Below are 18,183 nucleotides of genomic sequence, written 5' to 3' on the forward strand. Positions count from 1 at the left end.
CCCTTAAAGCTCTCTTCTGTTCCCTAGTTCGCCCGCACCTAGAGTATTCCTCTGTTATCTGGTCTCCAGATTATGATGTTCACATCAAGAATATTGAATCAGTTCAACATCGATTTTTAAGAAAGATACGCTGGAGGTTGGGCTTATCCAGAGACCTATATACGTATAATGAGTTGGAAACTACTTTGAATATATCTTCTCTTCAAGACCGTCGAAATAAATCCGACCTTATAGTCCTATTTAAAATTACTAACTCACTCTTTGATGCGCCTGAACTACTGAGCTTAATAAAATTTAATATCCCAACTAGAAACCTCAGACAAAACTGACTCTTTCATACCAATAACCATAGAACTAACTATGGTTTTCATTCCCCTATGCCCAAAATTCTCAGGTCTGCCAACAAATATACCAGTCTTGATTTCTTTGATAACAAGTTGTCTTCTTTCAAACGATCACTGATTTTTTTTTTTTATAAACACCCCTCTCCCGCTTCCACTCCCACAAAGTCTACTATAAACCATTGAGTCTTTTTAATTTTGTTATAACAATTTTCTATGTATAAATGTGTCCATAAAAATGCGTATTGGGCGTATATATAAATAAATAAATAATATTGCCAGATCGCGAAGAATATAACCATAACACAAATGTAAGGTAAAAAAAAAGTAATCTGTTAATTTCACTAAAATTTTATTGTGCTCGCGGAAATATTGATTGACACAACAGAATAGATAAGTAAAGGGTCATTTAATAAGAGTAATTGAATTAATGAACTTTGAACTTAAAATATAAAACTAATTTTATTTGACATAAAACGGATATTTTTATATCATGTTTAATAAAATTTGTTGTTTTAAAGATATATCGTTCAAATGTCCCCCACGGAGTTGTTTAATCTGAGGTCTAATTTTAATGAATTCTTTCATTAGATGAGCAAAGTAGGGTAAAAAAAAATCTACCCTGGCAACATAAGCATGCGGCCTCCGTGGTGTAGTGGTCAAGACGCTTGACTCATAGACGGAAGGTTCCGGGTTCGATTCCCGGTGAGAACACAAAAAATAAATGTGATTTTTCTCAAGCCTGGGTGTTCTGTGATGTAATTCACCACTGTAATTGGGCCTCCTGTACTGCTGTCGTGCAAAAAAAATAAAAAAATAGTAATAACTATAACACTAACGAAATTTCCATTCTGTTTCTTCGACAATCTGACAGATGGAAAATAATTCAATTTTTAAGTAATGCATTTGTTATATACACATTCATTTGCAAATTACAGATGAAATGTGATTGCATCCTGTTTCTTTAAGATTCTAGCAGTATTTCTAAACTTTTTAAGGACACAACACGGCATAGTTGAATTCAAATCAGGAGTTGCGTACCGAGCGACGTCTACAAAGAAACTAATGGGTCAAAACATAAACCTACTCATTTATGAGTAGCTGAGTCGCCTTCTGTTTTATGTGCGTATGCGGTTTCTGGACTATTCTTAATTCTATGACTTCAACACAGGTGAGTCGATTTCCATTGTATATTAAGTGGCAGTAAACGTCCTAATAGTCCTTAAAATATAGCTTGATTAGAAAGACAGTTGTCAGCTAAAGTGACGACATAACTTTGTAGTAACGTCTGAGGAGTGATTTATATTGACACGCGAAAAATCACTCATATGTGACATGTTAATTTTTTTTACACAATGCTTGACATATAAATCAACATAAATGTAAAAAATCAGATTTAAAACTAAAAAAAAACTACAATAAACATAATTATTAACGACATTCTTACAAGGTTACATCATTTTGCAAAAATGTTAGAGATGGGACACATTGATCAATGTAAATTGATCGAATAACAAAATAATTCATTTGATGTTGTTCATAAAAAAGCATAAATGTCTTATTTTTTGGTGAATAATTGTCTTAAACACACTATAATAGGCTTGTTTTTGCGTTTTAATATCAATTTTCGGAAACAGAGTTTCATGTTTATTTAAAAAAACTGATAAAATCGATTTGATCAGTGATCAGTAATTACCCATCACTAGTGAACTTAGTTTGACAGCTGTCATTTTAATCAAGCTAAATTTTAAGGACTATAGCTGTTGTGTGTCAGATTCATGAAATTAATTGATCGACCCATATTTTAAGGACTATAGTAACGTGTGTGTTGGCTGACCTTTTTTGACCATCTCGGATTAGTCATGCGCCCTCTAAGCTATCGAGAAAATATCTTTCGCGCCTCTCTCTAGCGTCACCAGTAATTGTAATTATTTTTTTACTTTTTTGTATTAGATACTTACTCCTTATTTTGCAATATTTTGCATATTTTTTTTTAGTAAACGCCGATTTTTCGCCAGTGAAATGTATTTATTTACGAGGAAAACAAAAAACAAACCGACTCGAGCGTTGACTTAGAGATTACACACGCGTTGACATATGACTGCGATAACTTAATCATGTTCATTATTGTTCATTGTGATCGCTCAAATGCTTAGCATGTCATAAGCACGTCTATAGTTGTTTGTGATTGAGCTACAGAAACACCGTGTATGTGTATGTCAGCATACAAAAGATATAAAAAAGTCAGTATATTATATTCAGAATAAGTTAAAAGTAGTTCGTTGGTATAAGCGGCATTTGCAAATTCATTGTTAACATAGAACATAAAAAAGTATTTATATTTATATAAAACTAGCTGACCCGACCGACGTTGTCCTGCCCGAACATTGGCTTGCCTGCTATTTATTACCTTATAACAATACTTTTTTATTTATTTTATTTATTTCATTTTATTTGGGATTTTTACAGCTATTACATAAACAAAATAATTAGAAAAATCTTAAAAATACTAAAGCCAATTAAAAAAATCCACTGTAAATATAATGACACATAATATATAAGAAAAGAAGTTTAGTAATTGTATTTGTGTGACGTTTGTATTCATGTGTATGTGAATGTGTGTATGCGTGAATGAATGAGGGAGAGGATACATGTGCGTGTGGGAATGAAAGAGGGAGAGGGTGCGTTTGTATGGGTGCGTAAGTATGAAAATAATATATTTGCTTAAAACTTGTAAATTGTATTAAAAATGGTACAATAAAGAGCTTAGTAAAAAGTTAGAAACCTTTTTGTTAAAATTCAAATGACGAAATGATATAAATTGTTTTTTTTTATTTTTTTTAAGTATGTTAAATTTCAAAACCGTATTCTGAAGAAAAAAAAAGCATTTTATTTTTTAAATTTAACTGATACACATCGAATGAATAATGTGGGACGAGTCCTATACAATACAGTAGGTAATCACAAAATGCAGTAAATACGAAATAATGACAACAATAAAATAAGGATTGACAATACGCGAACGTTGATTCAAAACGAACACACAAATGCATATTATATGCACCTACATAATATATAAATAAGAATAACATATAAGTTTAATAGAAATGATTCGGATTATAAAAATCAGGTGTCACAAACAGTTGGCCCGCAGTACGGGGATACATAATTATATTAAAAGATCTTCTCACTATAAAACTTATATATGTTCAGGGATAGAGAGCAACGGAGAGGAGGATGCGGACAAAGACAATTTATTACCTATGGCAGTTTTGATAAATTTAATATTTTTGGTAAATATATCTATTTCGTTAAATTTCCTGTTATACGTATCCATAATACGGTTAATCGTAGCGTTTTTTGACGAATTTGTTCTGCATTTAGGTATGTGGAAAAGTTGTGTATAACGCGTTTGTCTCTGTGGTACCTTAAGATGAATGCGGTTAACCAATTCGGGGGAATCTATTTTATCAGATATTATGTTGGTGAGTAACACTATATCAGCTGTGGTTCGTCTATCAGCGAGAGTTTGGATATTATGAAAAACGCACGCTTGGCGATAATCTGGAAAATTGAGATGTAATCTACGGTTTAAGTTTTTTATAAACATTTTTTGAATTCTTTCAATTTTGCAGGAATGAATTTTATAATAAGGAGACCAGACAGGTGAAGAAAATTCTAGTAAACTACGAACATAAGAAAAATATAATTTTTTAAGAGTATCGGTATTTTGAAACGGTTTGCCTGTGCGTAGTATAAATCCTAGTGTTCTAAAAGATTTTTCAGTAATACCATCGATGTGACGATTAAAAGTTAATTTTTCATCTAAGAGGATACCTAAATCACGGACTGTTTCGACAGATTTAATATTTGTATTATTTAATTTGTAATTAAAATCGATGGCACGGGTCTTTCTTTTGAATGTTATTTTTAGGCATTTTTCAGGGTTAAGCGATAGTTTATTATTTAAACAATAAACCGACAGTCTAGTGAGGTCCTCCTGCATTTTATGACAGTCATTAGTATTTTCAATATTTAAGTATACCTTCATGTCGTCTGCATACATAATGTATTTAGAGTTATTAAAACAATCGCCTATATCATGAACATATACATTGAATAAAAGGGGTCCTAAATGGCTACCTTGAGGGACACCAGATGGAAGCAAGGAAAAGTCAGAAGAGTGCCCGCCAACGACGACTGCCTGACTCCTTTGACTGATGTAAGAACCAAGCCAACATAAGAGATCTCTATTAATTCCGATTGCTATTAACTTTTTTAAGAGGATTGAATGATCAACACGATCAAACGCCTTTGAATAATCAGTGTAAATAACATCAGATTGTAATCCCTTGGCCATATACTCAGCAATATCGGTTGTGAAGAGCGTTAAATTAGAAACTACTGATCGTTTCCGCATAAAACCGTGCTGTTCATTTGGGATGTGTAAAGCAACTTCAGATAAAAGGTGATTATAAACTAACATTTCAAATATTTTGCCAAACACTGGTAAGATTGAGACCGGTCGATAATTCTCAACTTTATTTTTGAGGCCACTTTTATGAATGGGAATGATAAGTGCTCTTTTCCAGTGACTCGGAAAGACTCCATCTTTTAATGAGCGATTGAATATAATTGTTAGAGGTTTGGCAAGTTGATTTGCACATTTGATTGCGAATAATGGAGGAATGTCATCGCTTCCAGCGCCTTTGCTAGAATCTAATTTAGTAAGAATTTTACGGACATCGTCGTAAGAAAAGTTAATTGAAGATGTAGCAACATTGCGTGTGCTTTGATGGAGTGGGGAGGTTATGCAGGCTTCATCGATCAAATTGCTTTGAGTATAGACCGAATTAAAATAATTAGAGAAGTGGTCGACTACTTCTTGGGCATTATTAGACACTTGGTTTTTATACTGCATATTCAAGGGAATGTTGTTAGAGTTACGTTTACTTTTAATAAAAGACCAAAAATATTTAGGATCGTTCACAATAGCTTTCTCACTTTCGAGTATGAATTTTTTAAAACATTCTTTTTGTAATTTTTTTTGCCTGGCCCGGAGCAAAACAAATGTATCATAATCACGTGGATTATTGTATTTCTTCCATTTTTTATGATATTTGGATTTCTCCTTAATAATTTTTATGAGAGATGAGCTGTACCAGCGAGGATATGAGTTATTTTTCAGTGTTTTTAGAGGTACAAACTCACTGAGAACATTTTTTAACTCTAAATAAAATTTCCGTGTTGCAGAATTCACACAATCACAATTAGAAAATTTTGTTTCCCAATCAATAGTCGAAAGAAAGGAATTAATACATTCAAATTCCGCGCGCTTAAAATTAAACGCAACACGCTCCACTTCAGGTAGTGTCCGGGCGTTTAAAATATTCAATTCAACAAGAAGTGCTGGATGATGACTATCCTCTTTTACCAATGTAATATCACTACGTTGAACCCTTAATTCTACGTTACTAAGCATTAAATCAAGCAACCTGCCATTTAAGTTCACTGTACCGTTATACTGGTGCAAGTCAGAAAATAACATGCACTCACTCAAAATATAATCTGTGCTACCTATGATATGAGGTTCAAGAGGTAGCGAAACAGGATCTCGTTCCCAAGTCATGTGTGGTAGATTAAAATCTCCCATTATTAGGAATTTGTCGTCAGGATTGTCGATGGAGAGCTGGTCTACTAAATCACAGAAATTTTGTAACTGAGAGGTGTGATTGTTGATAAGTAGGTACCTAGGTACATGTTTGTGATTAAATTCCAAAACTAAAAATTGTTAATATTCAAATATTGAATTTAAGTAGGTACTTGTTTATCGTTGAATTCAAAACATAAAATAAATAATTTTTATTCTAATATGGCATTCTTTTTGCAAACGTCAAACTCCGTTCTTCTCACCAACAGAGTGGTGTACTTATGTGGGAATACGATTTGAAAAAATGTATTGAATTGAATATTATTTAAGTATAACCAAAAATCCAGTAAAAATAAAGAAATGGATAGAAATTATAAGGAATTTAAGGAAAGAATCTGATTGAGATGCTGTTTGTAAACATTCAAAAACAAACTTTTTTTTACACACAAAACAAAATCTTTCCATTTTTTTGTCCATGCATTCTCCTCGAATGCAACCCTGGTAGATCGATGAATAAAACATTTATGCTCTTTACTTCTGTTTTACTCATTAGACTGAAGATTTTAATATCTACGAACACGCACAGCGCAAAGATCTACATTTCTCTGAAAACCGCACGTAAATCGGTTGAGCCGTTTAGGAGGAATACGGTGACATCACACGTACAGAGGAATTATATATATAAAGATTTATAAATAAATGATTTATAAATAAATAAATGATGAATGTATAATGTGAAAATATGGATATGTGAGGTGTAACAATCGCGCCAGTCACAAGAACTGTATACTATAGGGGCTGATGTCAACGCAGAGTGGCCGGGCGTAGGCGGGCCTCGGCCGACGAACGATAAGCTCCGGGGGACGTATCGCTGCCTAGAGATCCCTTGCGGGGTCGCTAGTGAGTAGCACTGGCGGCCAATACTGAAGCAGGCAACCGGGTTGTACGGCGGGGTGTGTTCCGGGGAAGTAGCCAAGGGTCTAATTTATCCGGGGTCCAAAATCCAAACCAAAGAGTATCCGAGTTCCATGTCCGGGGGTAGCGGCGGTCGAATATTCCAGGTGGCGGCGAGGTCCGGTTGAAGCGAGGCAGGGAGACGAAGTGGAGAGTAAAAGCCCTCAGTGGTGTTAACGATTGACTGATTTATTATTTGCCCGGCGGGGCTATATATACAATACATTTTGCTGTGCGGCGGCGATGCTAGGCCAATAGCGGGCGGTACTGGGTTGACCAATCACGCGGCAAGAGAGATAGCGAGCACATTCGCCCGCTCTATCGGTCTCTCTCGCGCCACGTATGAGGACGCCCCCCTCCCGCCACCCGGCCGCAGTTCCCCGCCGACCGCGCGGCGACCAACATTCAAACAGAATAATGAACAAGTTTATTTTTATGAAACATTAACCCTTACGCTGCTACGCAGTTTTTCAAGAATCTAATCAGAAATCTTATTATTAATAGATTTTAAAAATATTTTATCGAATACGTTGTTTTCCAAACACACTACTGTTTTAAAAATTAATAGCAATTCCAAGAAAAATCTTCCATTTCATAAATATCTAATTCAAGCCCAGTGGAGTGAGCAAGATAGACAACTCGTGCCGCCCGCAACACATTCTCGTACAGCGGTTGTAAACCCTTTCTTAATCGAAAATAAAAACAAACAAAAATGATCTCGCACAGCAATCTCAAGGCGCATTGTTTTAATAGTTATTATTGAAACGACAGTATTATGATGGTTTTTTTGTTGATTGCGGGGCAAAGTGCCCTTATTATCAAACCTACCACTTCCATCAATGCATGCTTAACAAAATTTGAGTAAAATATATCTTGGATGATTCATATGAACAAGTGACGTCGTTCAAAGTAGTTCGTTTTTATTAAAATATTTTATATTATTTTTTATTAATTTTCAAGAAACTTTGCTGTACAATTTAATGTTCGAATTTTTACCGCGCGTAAGAAAACATTTTTTGTATTAAATTTTCCGTAGGGCTGAAATAGGTACGAAACTGAATAATAACCCGTCGAATAAGTAATTTTTATGTTTTGAAAATGTTTTATACCACTGACGGTTAAGTGCAACAAGCAGTTCCCGAATTTATTTACCCTTTTGGGGATTATGACGGCAGCATCAGTCTAGTTAGAACTTTATGATAGGGATTAACAACAACGATATATCGTTGTTTAGCAGTCTAAGGGTTAAATAACATAGTAGGCAGTCAATAATATTTTATTAAATTCTATTTTTATGTGTTTCAGTATGACGATGACCACCCCCGAAAGCGACAAATGTTAGTCTTTATTGGGGGGTAGTACCTCGCATACACATACTGAAGTTCATGATAAAAATATATTGAATGGCCCCAGGAAGGGCCGCCGAGTTAGCATATGCCGCGTTACGTCGGCATATGTTAACGTTATTCTCTAGTCTGTGTATACGCGGTATAGGCGATTGACAAAAATAGGTAGTTTAAAACGGTGACAATAATATAGAGTATTTTATAGAGGAAAACAAAAAAACAAACAGACACGAGCGTTGACTTAAATATTACACACGCGTTGACGTATGACCGCGATAACTTAAGCATGTTAGCATATTTTTAAACACGTCGATAGTTATTTGTGATTGAGCTAATGGTGGACTTCGAATAATCATTATCCGTGCGCCATCACACCGGCGCATAACACGTAGAGTGATAAATGGCATAATTTGCCAAGCACAATTCCAAGTGTAACATTTTTCAATGGAGAACTGTGTCAATATTTGGGTCCTGTCAAATTTTTACAAATGTCTTTTGTTGATCTTTCAAACAACGCATTATTATCTCTCCCAGCCGCCACTTGTGTCCCTAGTATACGAGAACTGGACATATTTCATGTTATTTATTGTGTATGCAGACAATTGGTAGAATTCCATATTTAATTTGGTAATGTATCCAAAATAAAACAAGTTTATTGGATTATAATTCTACCTTATTTTTTATAAAATATACAAAGGGTATATTGTGACGCGTTTCGTCTTGTTAGGACATTTTCAAACAAACTAACTTAAATATTTACAAAGTTTCCTTATGTACTAAAAACAATTGCTATTTTGTGTTTGTGGATTTCTATACAAGCCAAAATAAGTAGAGTAATTAAAATTCAATTAGGGTATACCGAGTATATTAGAGGAATATTTTGGTTATATTGGGGAAAAACCTTCCATTATTTACAAATATTTGTAAGGGTATGACTTTTAAAAAAAAAATATTAAAGAAGGTAAAAACTTTATTGAGTTGGTGCCATAAAAACGATATGCAATTGAATATTAAAAAGTGCTACTCTATCAGTTTTACTCGTAAAATTAACCCAATATTTTTGGACTACTCTCTTGGTGATAAAAAAATAAGTAGAGTTAACATAATTAAGGATCTCGGGGTTTATTTTGACACAAAATTAAATTTTAAACATCATATAGATTACATAACTCGTAAGTCACTTAAGCTACTGGGGTACCTAAATAGATTAACTAAACCCTTTAAAAAACCGGAAACTGTCATATGTCTATATATGAGTTTGATTCGCAGTAATCTTGAGTATGCTTCATGCGTATGGAGTCCGCAATATCAAAATCATAATAATTCAATAGAATCTGTTCAAAAAAGTTCTTAAAGTACCTTTTGTATAAGTTCCGAATTTCTAACCCACGTTCAAATTCAAATTACGAGCAACTTCTAACTCTTTTTCATTTTAATTCTCTGATAAAACGCCGCGTTGTTTTCCATATAAAATTTCTGTATAAAATATTAAACTACAAAGTAGATACTAACCTTCTAAATAAAATACAAATAAATGCGGGATTGAGAACACTCAGACATCGGGAAATATTTTAACTGCCTTTGTTTTTAAATAATGCTACATACTAATGTATGAAGCCTATGTAAAAACTAAAATATGTTATACGCAACTACTATGGGGAGCAGGATATCAAAATGACATAAACAGACTACAAAGACAACAAAATAAAATATTAAAGTTAGTATATGACCTTCCCAATTTAACTGCAACTAGAGAACTTTTTTAACAAACTAAGCAATTAAATATAACTGAACCCTTTCAACTAGAATCATTAAAATTTATCCATAAATTAGCCACTAATGTAATGAGGAACTTCAGCCCTACGGGAAATTGGATACAAAAAATGTTTTCTTACGCGAGGTAAAAATTAGAGCATTAAATTGTACGCCAAAGTTTCTTGAAAATGTACAGAAAAAATAATAAAAAATATTTTGATAAAAACGCACTACTTTAAATGACGTCACTGGTTCATGTGAATCAACCTATGATCTGAGAGCTATGGAAGATTTTCGGTCTGCTTGTCGCTTCTGGACCAATGGGAAGAACTGAATGAGAATAAGCGGAAATGAACCTCTGGCGTTACACGCGGAGTTATTTCAGAAATACAAAACTTTGAAAAATCGTAGCGCCGATAATACGATATATAAAAATTAAAAAAAAAAAAATTGACTTAGTTTAACAATCTATTAACAAATAAAAAAAAATTAAAAAACCACTTAACTTCCTCACTGTAGACGAAGAACTAAAACTTGTAAAAAATTGAAGTCAACATGGACATAATGCGAGAATATCAGACAAATACCATATACAACTTTCTAAAACAAGACAAGGACAATCAAGACTAATGAACCAGGGACTGAAATTATACAATAAACTACCAGACAAAACTAAACAAAAGACTCAGACAAACTTTTCAAAAGATGTAAAAAATATTATTTTGAACAATAGAGTATGAATAAAAAATGTACATATTATTTTATGTAAAATGAATGTAATAATCCGTAAGGGTTTATAAATAAATTTTTTAAAAAAATATTTTTTTTGATAAAAAAATTGACGGACAGGCAGCCTTGCTTTTTAAAAAATTTGGGTACTTCTTGATGTGATCTGTTAATTAATTTAAGAGCCTAGGTTTGTAAAGATTTACTCTGAATATCTACAATTAATCGGTTCACCGACCGAGTATATATATATAACATAGTTTCATAATATAAATGAAAGTAAAAGGGACAAAACAAGGAGACAGTGGAAAGGAAAAATAAGGAAAGTCGTGAGGAGTGGTGGAAGATCAATGGGAGAATATTCTGAAGAGGTTCTTCGCCTCTGTCGCATTATCTGTGAATCTAAAAATAGTTTTGATTGTGAATTCTCAGTGACGAAAAACTAGCATATGGTTGTTCCCTTTGGCTTGTTTGATTGCTCGAAACCCTAAATCACCTGTCAATTATGTTTGGATAACTGTCGAGTCTGTCCAGTATGACGCCGATGGTCGAACGTGCCATAAATTTTCACGCAATTTGTTCAGGTGGACAAACACGAGGTACTTTTCGGCTTCGTACTTTTGTACCTTTGACCAAATAGATATAAACCCAGGAATCATACATTTTTGGATCATTCCTTTTCCTTTGGCCAGCGAAAATTCGTGGGCAACTGCGCTTGGTCTGACAAAATGAAGCTTAAAATTGGAGTGTTCTTCCTGATTTGCCTGGTGGCAATCCACGTAAGTTTTCATTGTTAAATATTATTTGTCGATCCTCGAGTGAGCGTGGGTCTGGGCTTCCAGTTTCGACACAAATTCGACTCGAGATTGAGACGAGACTCGGATATCGATTCCGAAATTTCGAGACTTTTCCGAAGTTGACTCTCCTCTCCCGGTGATGTGTAACTAGTACACATTGCGTCTAATAATTTGAATAACTCAATAAATGTATTAAATTATGGGTTAAAATTTTTGGTTTTCCTCCGTTATACATTTACGGATTTGTTTAAATATTTTTGACTGAATAATTAATACTTATAGGGAATGGAAAAAGCATTTTATCAACAATCTAAGATAAATCACCAATACAATAGAACTTTACTTCTAACCGAGTTGAATTCAAGTTGGCTACGTACTACAGCAAAATATAAAATTTTCATTATATAAACTGAGTCAAAATCTCTGATCGTTCGCAACAGAAATCCCAGAGTTTTCATGCATTATTTTCATTTTTTTTTTAGTACTGGAGCAAACATTGTCAATTTTTCAGTTAGCTGCTTGTTGTACGCTGATGATTTTACATTACATTATTATTATTTACATTTTTACATTATTTTTTTTGCACCACAACAGGCCAGGAGGCCTAATTACAGTGGTGAATTACATCACAGAGCACCCCAGGCTTGAGAAAAATCACATTTTTTAATTTTTGTGTTCTCACCGGGAATCGAACCCGGAACCTTCCGTGCGTGAGTCAAGCGTCTTGACCACTACACCACGGAGGCCGCCGATGTAGTTCTTAGCAAGCTGAAAGGAGGATTTGCAACACAAGATTGATTCGCTTGACGCGTAATTATAATTTATTTTTCAATAACATAGACATATTTAATTGCAGTAAACTCACTTTTAAAACCAAAATTAAAAAACTATTATTTGAAAAAAATTATGTTTCGTTTTAAAAAAAAAAAAATATATATTTTTACATTATAATTTTAAATTGTTTCTATTCACTTACATCAAATACACACTTACCCTGTCCTTAAACCTACCCTCACACCCATATACAATCACACACATATTCACATACCTACCAAAACCACACTCCACTTTTTTACACACGCATCCTCACACACAAAAAAAAACTCGCACACATGCACTTCTATGAATTATACTCGTATTTAACTGAACTGGATTTTTATAATTGTATTTATGTGGAAAACTGATTTGGCTTTATTTTATGTTTTTTTTTATAATGTTGTGTATATTTTTTTGTATTGCTGTTGTTTTTCTTAATAAACAAAATAAAATAAAAATAAATAAAACAAGTCTCTAGTGTATGATGTATGCCTGGAGAGCGAATCGGTGATGAACAAAAGTAAATCAAAAGTGGTGGTATTTGAAAGGGGAAGTGAGGTTACTGACTGCATAATAAATGTAAAAAACAAATGTCTCCAACACGAAGAAGATTTTGTGTATCTGGGAAGCATGTTTTCAAGAGATGGAAGAGTTGAAAAAGATGTTGAAAGGAGAGTGAATGCGTGCAGCAAAATAAAAACGCACTAATCACAGTAATTGCTAAAGAAAATATGTCAATGGAAGCTTAACGTGCACACCGGAGTTTTAGTCTCAACACTTATGTATGGAAGTGAAACATGAAACTGGAAGAGAAAGGATGAAAGTCGAGTAAACGCGGTCAAAATGCGATCTTTTAGACAAATATGTGGGTAATCTATGTATGACGGGGTTACGAATGGCGAAATCAGGCGAGAGTGTAAGTCTGAGTCAGGTATATAATTGATAAGATAAAGAAAGGGTCCCTGGTTCGGACATGTAGAACGAATGGATGACGAAATAGTGGTAAAACAAGTATATATTTATTTATTTCCATATTCCCCCTCTAAAATGTTTTCGTTTTCTGTTACGAAAAATATAGTTTTATATATCGTATTATCGCTGTGAGTTTTGTAATTTTGACATTATTCCGCCCTTGATGCCACTATTTCTCGTCGGCGAGTTTTCCTGACATTTGAAAAGAGAACCCCGTACATACGAAACTTATCTTAAGTAAAGAATACCACTTGGTCTTTAAAATATACATGACACGTTATCTTCACTCGAAAGATTGTACGATTGCTATGTGTGCCTAAATCAACCGATCAAGAATAGTTTTGGCAGCTCCACCCCAACAAACACCCCCATACGCCATAACAAATATTGTCATTCTAGAACATTTTCAAGAATATTCAACCTACATGCTGTTTTATTTCGTTGCTTAGTGTTATTAAGCTTTTTCTTGGTTTTGTGTGACTAAGAACAAATAATTCCAGGAAACTAACGCCCGCGCTTTCCCATGTGGAGCTTCGTCGGCCAAGGGAGTTTCAAGCGCCGCATCCAGCGCTGCAAGTTCCAGCTGTGCCAAGAGTGCAGCCTGCGCAGCCAGCAAGAGTGCCAGCAGTGCTTCCAGCGCAGCAAGTTGTGCTTCTAGCAGCGCCGCCAGCGCCGCCAAGAGTGTAGCCTGCGCAGCCAGCAGTGCTTCCAGCGCAGCAAGTTCCGCGTCCAGTGCTTCTAGCAGCGCATGCAGTGCCGCTAAGAGTTCTTCCTCTTCTACTGCCTGCGCCGCCAGCAAGAACTCTTCCGAAAATCACGATAGCCATTCTAAAGAAAGAAACCACAGCAAAGAAAAAGGACACGGTAGTCATTCCAAAGAAAATAGTAGTCACTCGCACGAAAAGAAAGGATGCAAGGGAAAAGGAAAGTCAAGCACATCGAGCTCAGCAAGTAGCTCAGCCAGTAACAGTTCAAACTGCGCAGCTAGCAGTGCCTCCAACAAGAGCGCAAGCAGCGCATCCAGCGCCGCCAGCGCAGCTAGCAGTGCCTCCAACAAGAGCGCAAGCAGCGCATCCAGCGCCGCCAGCGCAGCTAGCAGTGCTTCCAACAAGAGCGCAAGCAGCGCATCCAGCGCAGCCAGCGCAGCCAGCGCAGCCAGCGCAGCCAGCGCAGCCAGCGCAGCCAGCGCAGCTAGCAGTGCCTCCAACAAGAGCGCAAGCAGCGCATCCAGCGCCGCCAGCGCAGCTAGCAGTGCTTCCAACAAGAGCGCAAGCAGCGCATCCAGCGCAGCCAGCGCAGCCAGCGCAGCTAGCAGTGCCTCCAACAAGAACGCAAGCAGCGCATCCAGCGCCGCCAGCGCAGCTAACAGTGCTTCCAACAAGAGCGCAAGCAGCGCATCCAGCGCCGCCAGCGCAGCTAGCAGTGCTTCCAACAAGAGCGCAAGCAGCGCATCCAGCGCAGCCAGCGCAGCTAGCAGTGCCTCCAACAAGAGCGCAAGCAGCGCATCCAGCGCCGCCAGCGCAGCTAGCAGTGCTTCCAACAAGAGCGCAAGCAGCGCATCCAGCGCCGCCAGCGCAGCTAGCAGTGCTTCCAACAAGAGCGCAAGCAGCGCATCTAGCGCATCCAGCGCAGCTAGCAGTGCCTCCAACAAGAGCGCAAGCAGCGCATCCAGCGCAGCCAGCGCAGCCAGCGCAGCCAGCGCAGCTAGCAGTGCCTCCAACAAGAGCGCAAGCAGCGCATCCAGCGCCGCCAGCGCAGCTAGCAGTGCTTCCAACAAGAGCGCAAGCAGCGCATCCAGCGCAGCCAGCGCAGCCAGCGCAGCCAGCGCAGCCAGCGCAGCCAGCGCAGCTAACAGTGCCTCCAACAAGAGCGCAAGCAGCGCATCCAGCGCCGCCAGCGCAGCTAGCAGTGCATCCAACAAAAACGCAAGCAGCGCATCCAGCGCCGCCAGCGCAGCTAGCAGTGCTTCCAACAAGAACGCAAGCAGCGCATCCAGCGCCGCCAGCGCAGCTAGCAGTGCTTCCAACAAGAGCGCAAGCAGCGCATCCAGCGCAGCCAGCGCAGCTAGTTCATCCAACAACAGCGCCAGCAGTGCATCCAATAATAGTGTAAGCGCTGCTTCCAGTGCGGCAAGTAATAATACAAGCTGTTCTAAGACTGGAAAGAAAGGATGGCGAGGAAAGAAGGGAAGTAATAGCAAATCTAATGAAAAGAAGGGATGCAAAGGCAAAGGCAAAAAAGGAGGCAGCCACTCTAAGGAAAATTGGGGATGTAAAGGAAAGAAAAACAACAGTCACTCTCAGGAAAAGGGAAGCAACAGTCATTCCAAGGAAAAGAAGGGGTGCAAAGGAAAAGGAAAGGGAAAGTGTAATGCTTCAAGCTCTGCCGCCGCCAGCGGCAACGCTTCTAGTACCGCCAGCAGTTGCTCCGCCAACAGCGCCTCTAGCGCAGCCAACGCTGCTTCCAGCAGTAGCTCCTCTACCGCAGTCAACGTTGCTTCCAGCAGTAGCGCCAACAGCAGCGCCTCTAGCGCAGCCAACGCTGCTTCCAGCAGTAGCGCCACCAGCAGCGCTTCTAGCGCAGCCAACGCTGCTTCCAGCAGTAGCGCCACCAGCAGCGCCTCTAGCGCAGCCAACTCTGCTTCCTGCAGTAGCGTCACCAGCAGCGCCTCTAGCGAAGCCAACGCTGCTTCCAGCAGTAGCGCCACCAGCAGCGCCTCTAGCGAAGCTAACGCTGCTTCCAGCAGTAGCGCCACCAGCAGCGCCTCTAGCGCAGCCAACGCTGCTTCCTGCAGTAGCGCCAACAGCAGCGCCTCTAGCGAAGCCAACGCTGCATCCAGCAGTAGCGCCACCAGCAGCGCCTCTAGCGAAGCCAACGCTTCTTCCAGCAGTAGCGCCACCAGCAGCGCCTCTAGCGAAGCCAACGCTGCTTCCTGCAGTAGCGCCAACAGCAGCGCCTCTAGCGAAGCCAACGCTGCTTCCAGCAGTAGCGCCACCAGCAGCGCCACTAGCGAAGCCAATGCTGCTTCAAGCAGTAGCGCCACCAGCAGCGCCTCTAGCGAAGCCAACGCTGCTTCCTGCAGTAGCGCCAACAGCAGCGCCTCTAGCGAAGCCAACGCTGCTTCCAGCAGTAGCGCCACCAGCAGCGCCTCTAGCGAAGCCAACGCTGCTTCCAGCAGTAGCGCCACCAGCAGCGCCACTAGCGAAGCCAATGCTGCTTCAAGCAGTAGCGCCACCAGCAGCGCCTCTAGCGAAGCCAACGCTGCTTCCTGCAGTAGCGCCAACAGCAGCGCCTCTAGCGAAGCCAACGCTGCTTCCAGCAGTAGCGCCACCAGCAGCGCCTCTAGCGAAGCCAACGCTGCTTCCAGCAGTAGCGCCACCAGCAGCGCCTCTAGCGAAGCCAACGCTGCTTCAAGCAGTTGCGCCACCAGCAGCGCCTCTAGCGAAGCCAACGCTGCTTCCAGCAGTAGCGCCACCAGCAGCGCCTCTAGCGAAGCCAACGCTGCTTCCAGCAGTAGCGCCACCAGCAGCGCCACTAGCGAAGCCAACGCTGCTTCAAGCAGTAGCGCCACCAGCAGCGCCTCTAGCGAAGCCAACGCTGCTTCAAGCAGTTGCGCCACCAGCAGCGCCTCTAGCGCAGCCAACGCTGCTTCCAGCAGTAGCGCCGCTAGCAGCTCTTCTAGCGCAGCCGACGCTGCTTCCAGCAGCAGCGCCGCCAGCAGTGCTTCGAGCGCCGCGGAAAGTTGTGCTTCCAGCTCATCTTCTAGCTCCTCGAGCAGCAGCTCTTCAAGCAGCAGTTCATCATCTAACAGCTCTTCATCTGCAGCTAGCAGCAGCGCTGCCGGTTCTAATGATGACTGTGGTTGCGAATAATAATCCATTCATCGTGACATGGTAATTCAATCCTTTTTCCTACACCCTTTTTTGTATCAACATTTTTTATTAATTTCTTTTTTTCTACAATTATAACGCAAGTTTTCTTTCTTCAAAAACATTTTATTCCTTTTATTATTTCTAAACCAGCTCTTTTATTAATAGCTTTTATACTTCACTAGCTGAACCCAGTAATGCGTTGCTATTGCTAGATTTAAGTTTTGAAGACAGTTCATTATGTTCTAGTACAGTCAATCATTCAATATGCAATAGTTGGATGGGGAGGGGCTTCTAAAGCTCATCTTAGACCCTCAAATGTTCTACAAAAAAAAAATATCTATACTATTTAAACCATCCTTCTTCTCAACTACCGAACTGTCCAAGGAATTTAATGTTTTAAGAGTGGGAGAATATCTACGTAAAGTCCAGGTGCATAAGGAGAGCCTCCCGTGGGGCCGTATTACGGGAAGGTTGAGAACAGGATGCCTCGCTCCTCGCTCTACAGAGAATTAACCACCACGGCCAAACATCATTATACTTACATAGGACGGAAGCTTTTCAATAATTTACCACAAAATCTACGTCAAGAAATAAATTTAAAAAAAGCTTCCTGGCATAATTGAGATTAACCGTATTCTGAAAATATGTATATATAATATGTGCCTGTGTATATCAATTTATAAAGTGTTAAATGTCTTCATTTTTAAAATTGTTTAATTTTTTGTTTATTTATTTTGTATTGTATTTTTGTATCTTTTTTATATTATTTTGTAAACTTGCCAAACACAATTTATTTTATTTTTATTTGTTTTCATTTTATTTTATTTTTGCACCACAACAGGCCAGGAGGCCTAATCACAGTGGTGAATTACATCACAGAACACCCAGGCTTGAGAAAAATCACATTGAATTTTTGTGTTTTCACCGGGAATCGAACCCGGCACCTTCTGTCTG

The 18,183-nt window shown here is 38.7% G+C and overlaps 1 protein-coding gene across 1 annotated transcript; it reads left to right on the forward strand.

The window, feature by feature from the left end:
• Positions 1-4,476: 4,476 nt before the first annotated feature.
• On the forward strand, positions 4,477-17,350 carry LOC148284484 (uncharacterized). The gene is made up of 2 exons (XM_088239431.1): positions 4,477-4,563; positions 13,858-17,350. The coding sequence occupies exons 1-2, from the start codon at positions 4,477-4,479 to the stop codon at positions 17,227-17,229; spliced, it is 3,459 nt and encodes a 1,152-aa protein (XP_088095557.1). The 3' UTR covers positions 17,230-17,350.
• Positions 17,351-18,183: the final 833 nt, after the last annotated feature.

The sequence above is a fragment of the Micrasema longulum genome, unplaced genomic scaffold, assembly GCF_059751315.1.
Source record: "Micrasema longulum isolate JH-2025_06_02 unplaced genomic scaffold, ASM5975131v1 h1tg000116l, whole genome shotgun sequence".
In the NCBI taxonomy this organism is placed as follows: Eukaryota; Metazoa; Arthropoda; class Insecta; order Trichoptera; family Brachycentridae; genus Micrasema; species Micrasema longulum.

Bases quoted from the DNA above. Each gene is read 5' to 3' on its own strand.
- LOC148284484 (XM_088239431.1), top strand. From the start codon at position 4,477: ATGGCTACCTTGAGGGACACCAGATGGAAGCAAGGAAAAGTCAGAAGA. The intron at 4,564-13,857 runs GTAAGAACCAAG...AAATAATTCCAG, and splicing joins GCCTGACTCCTTTGACTGAT to GAAACTAACGCCCGCGCTTT.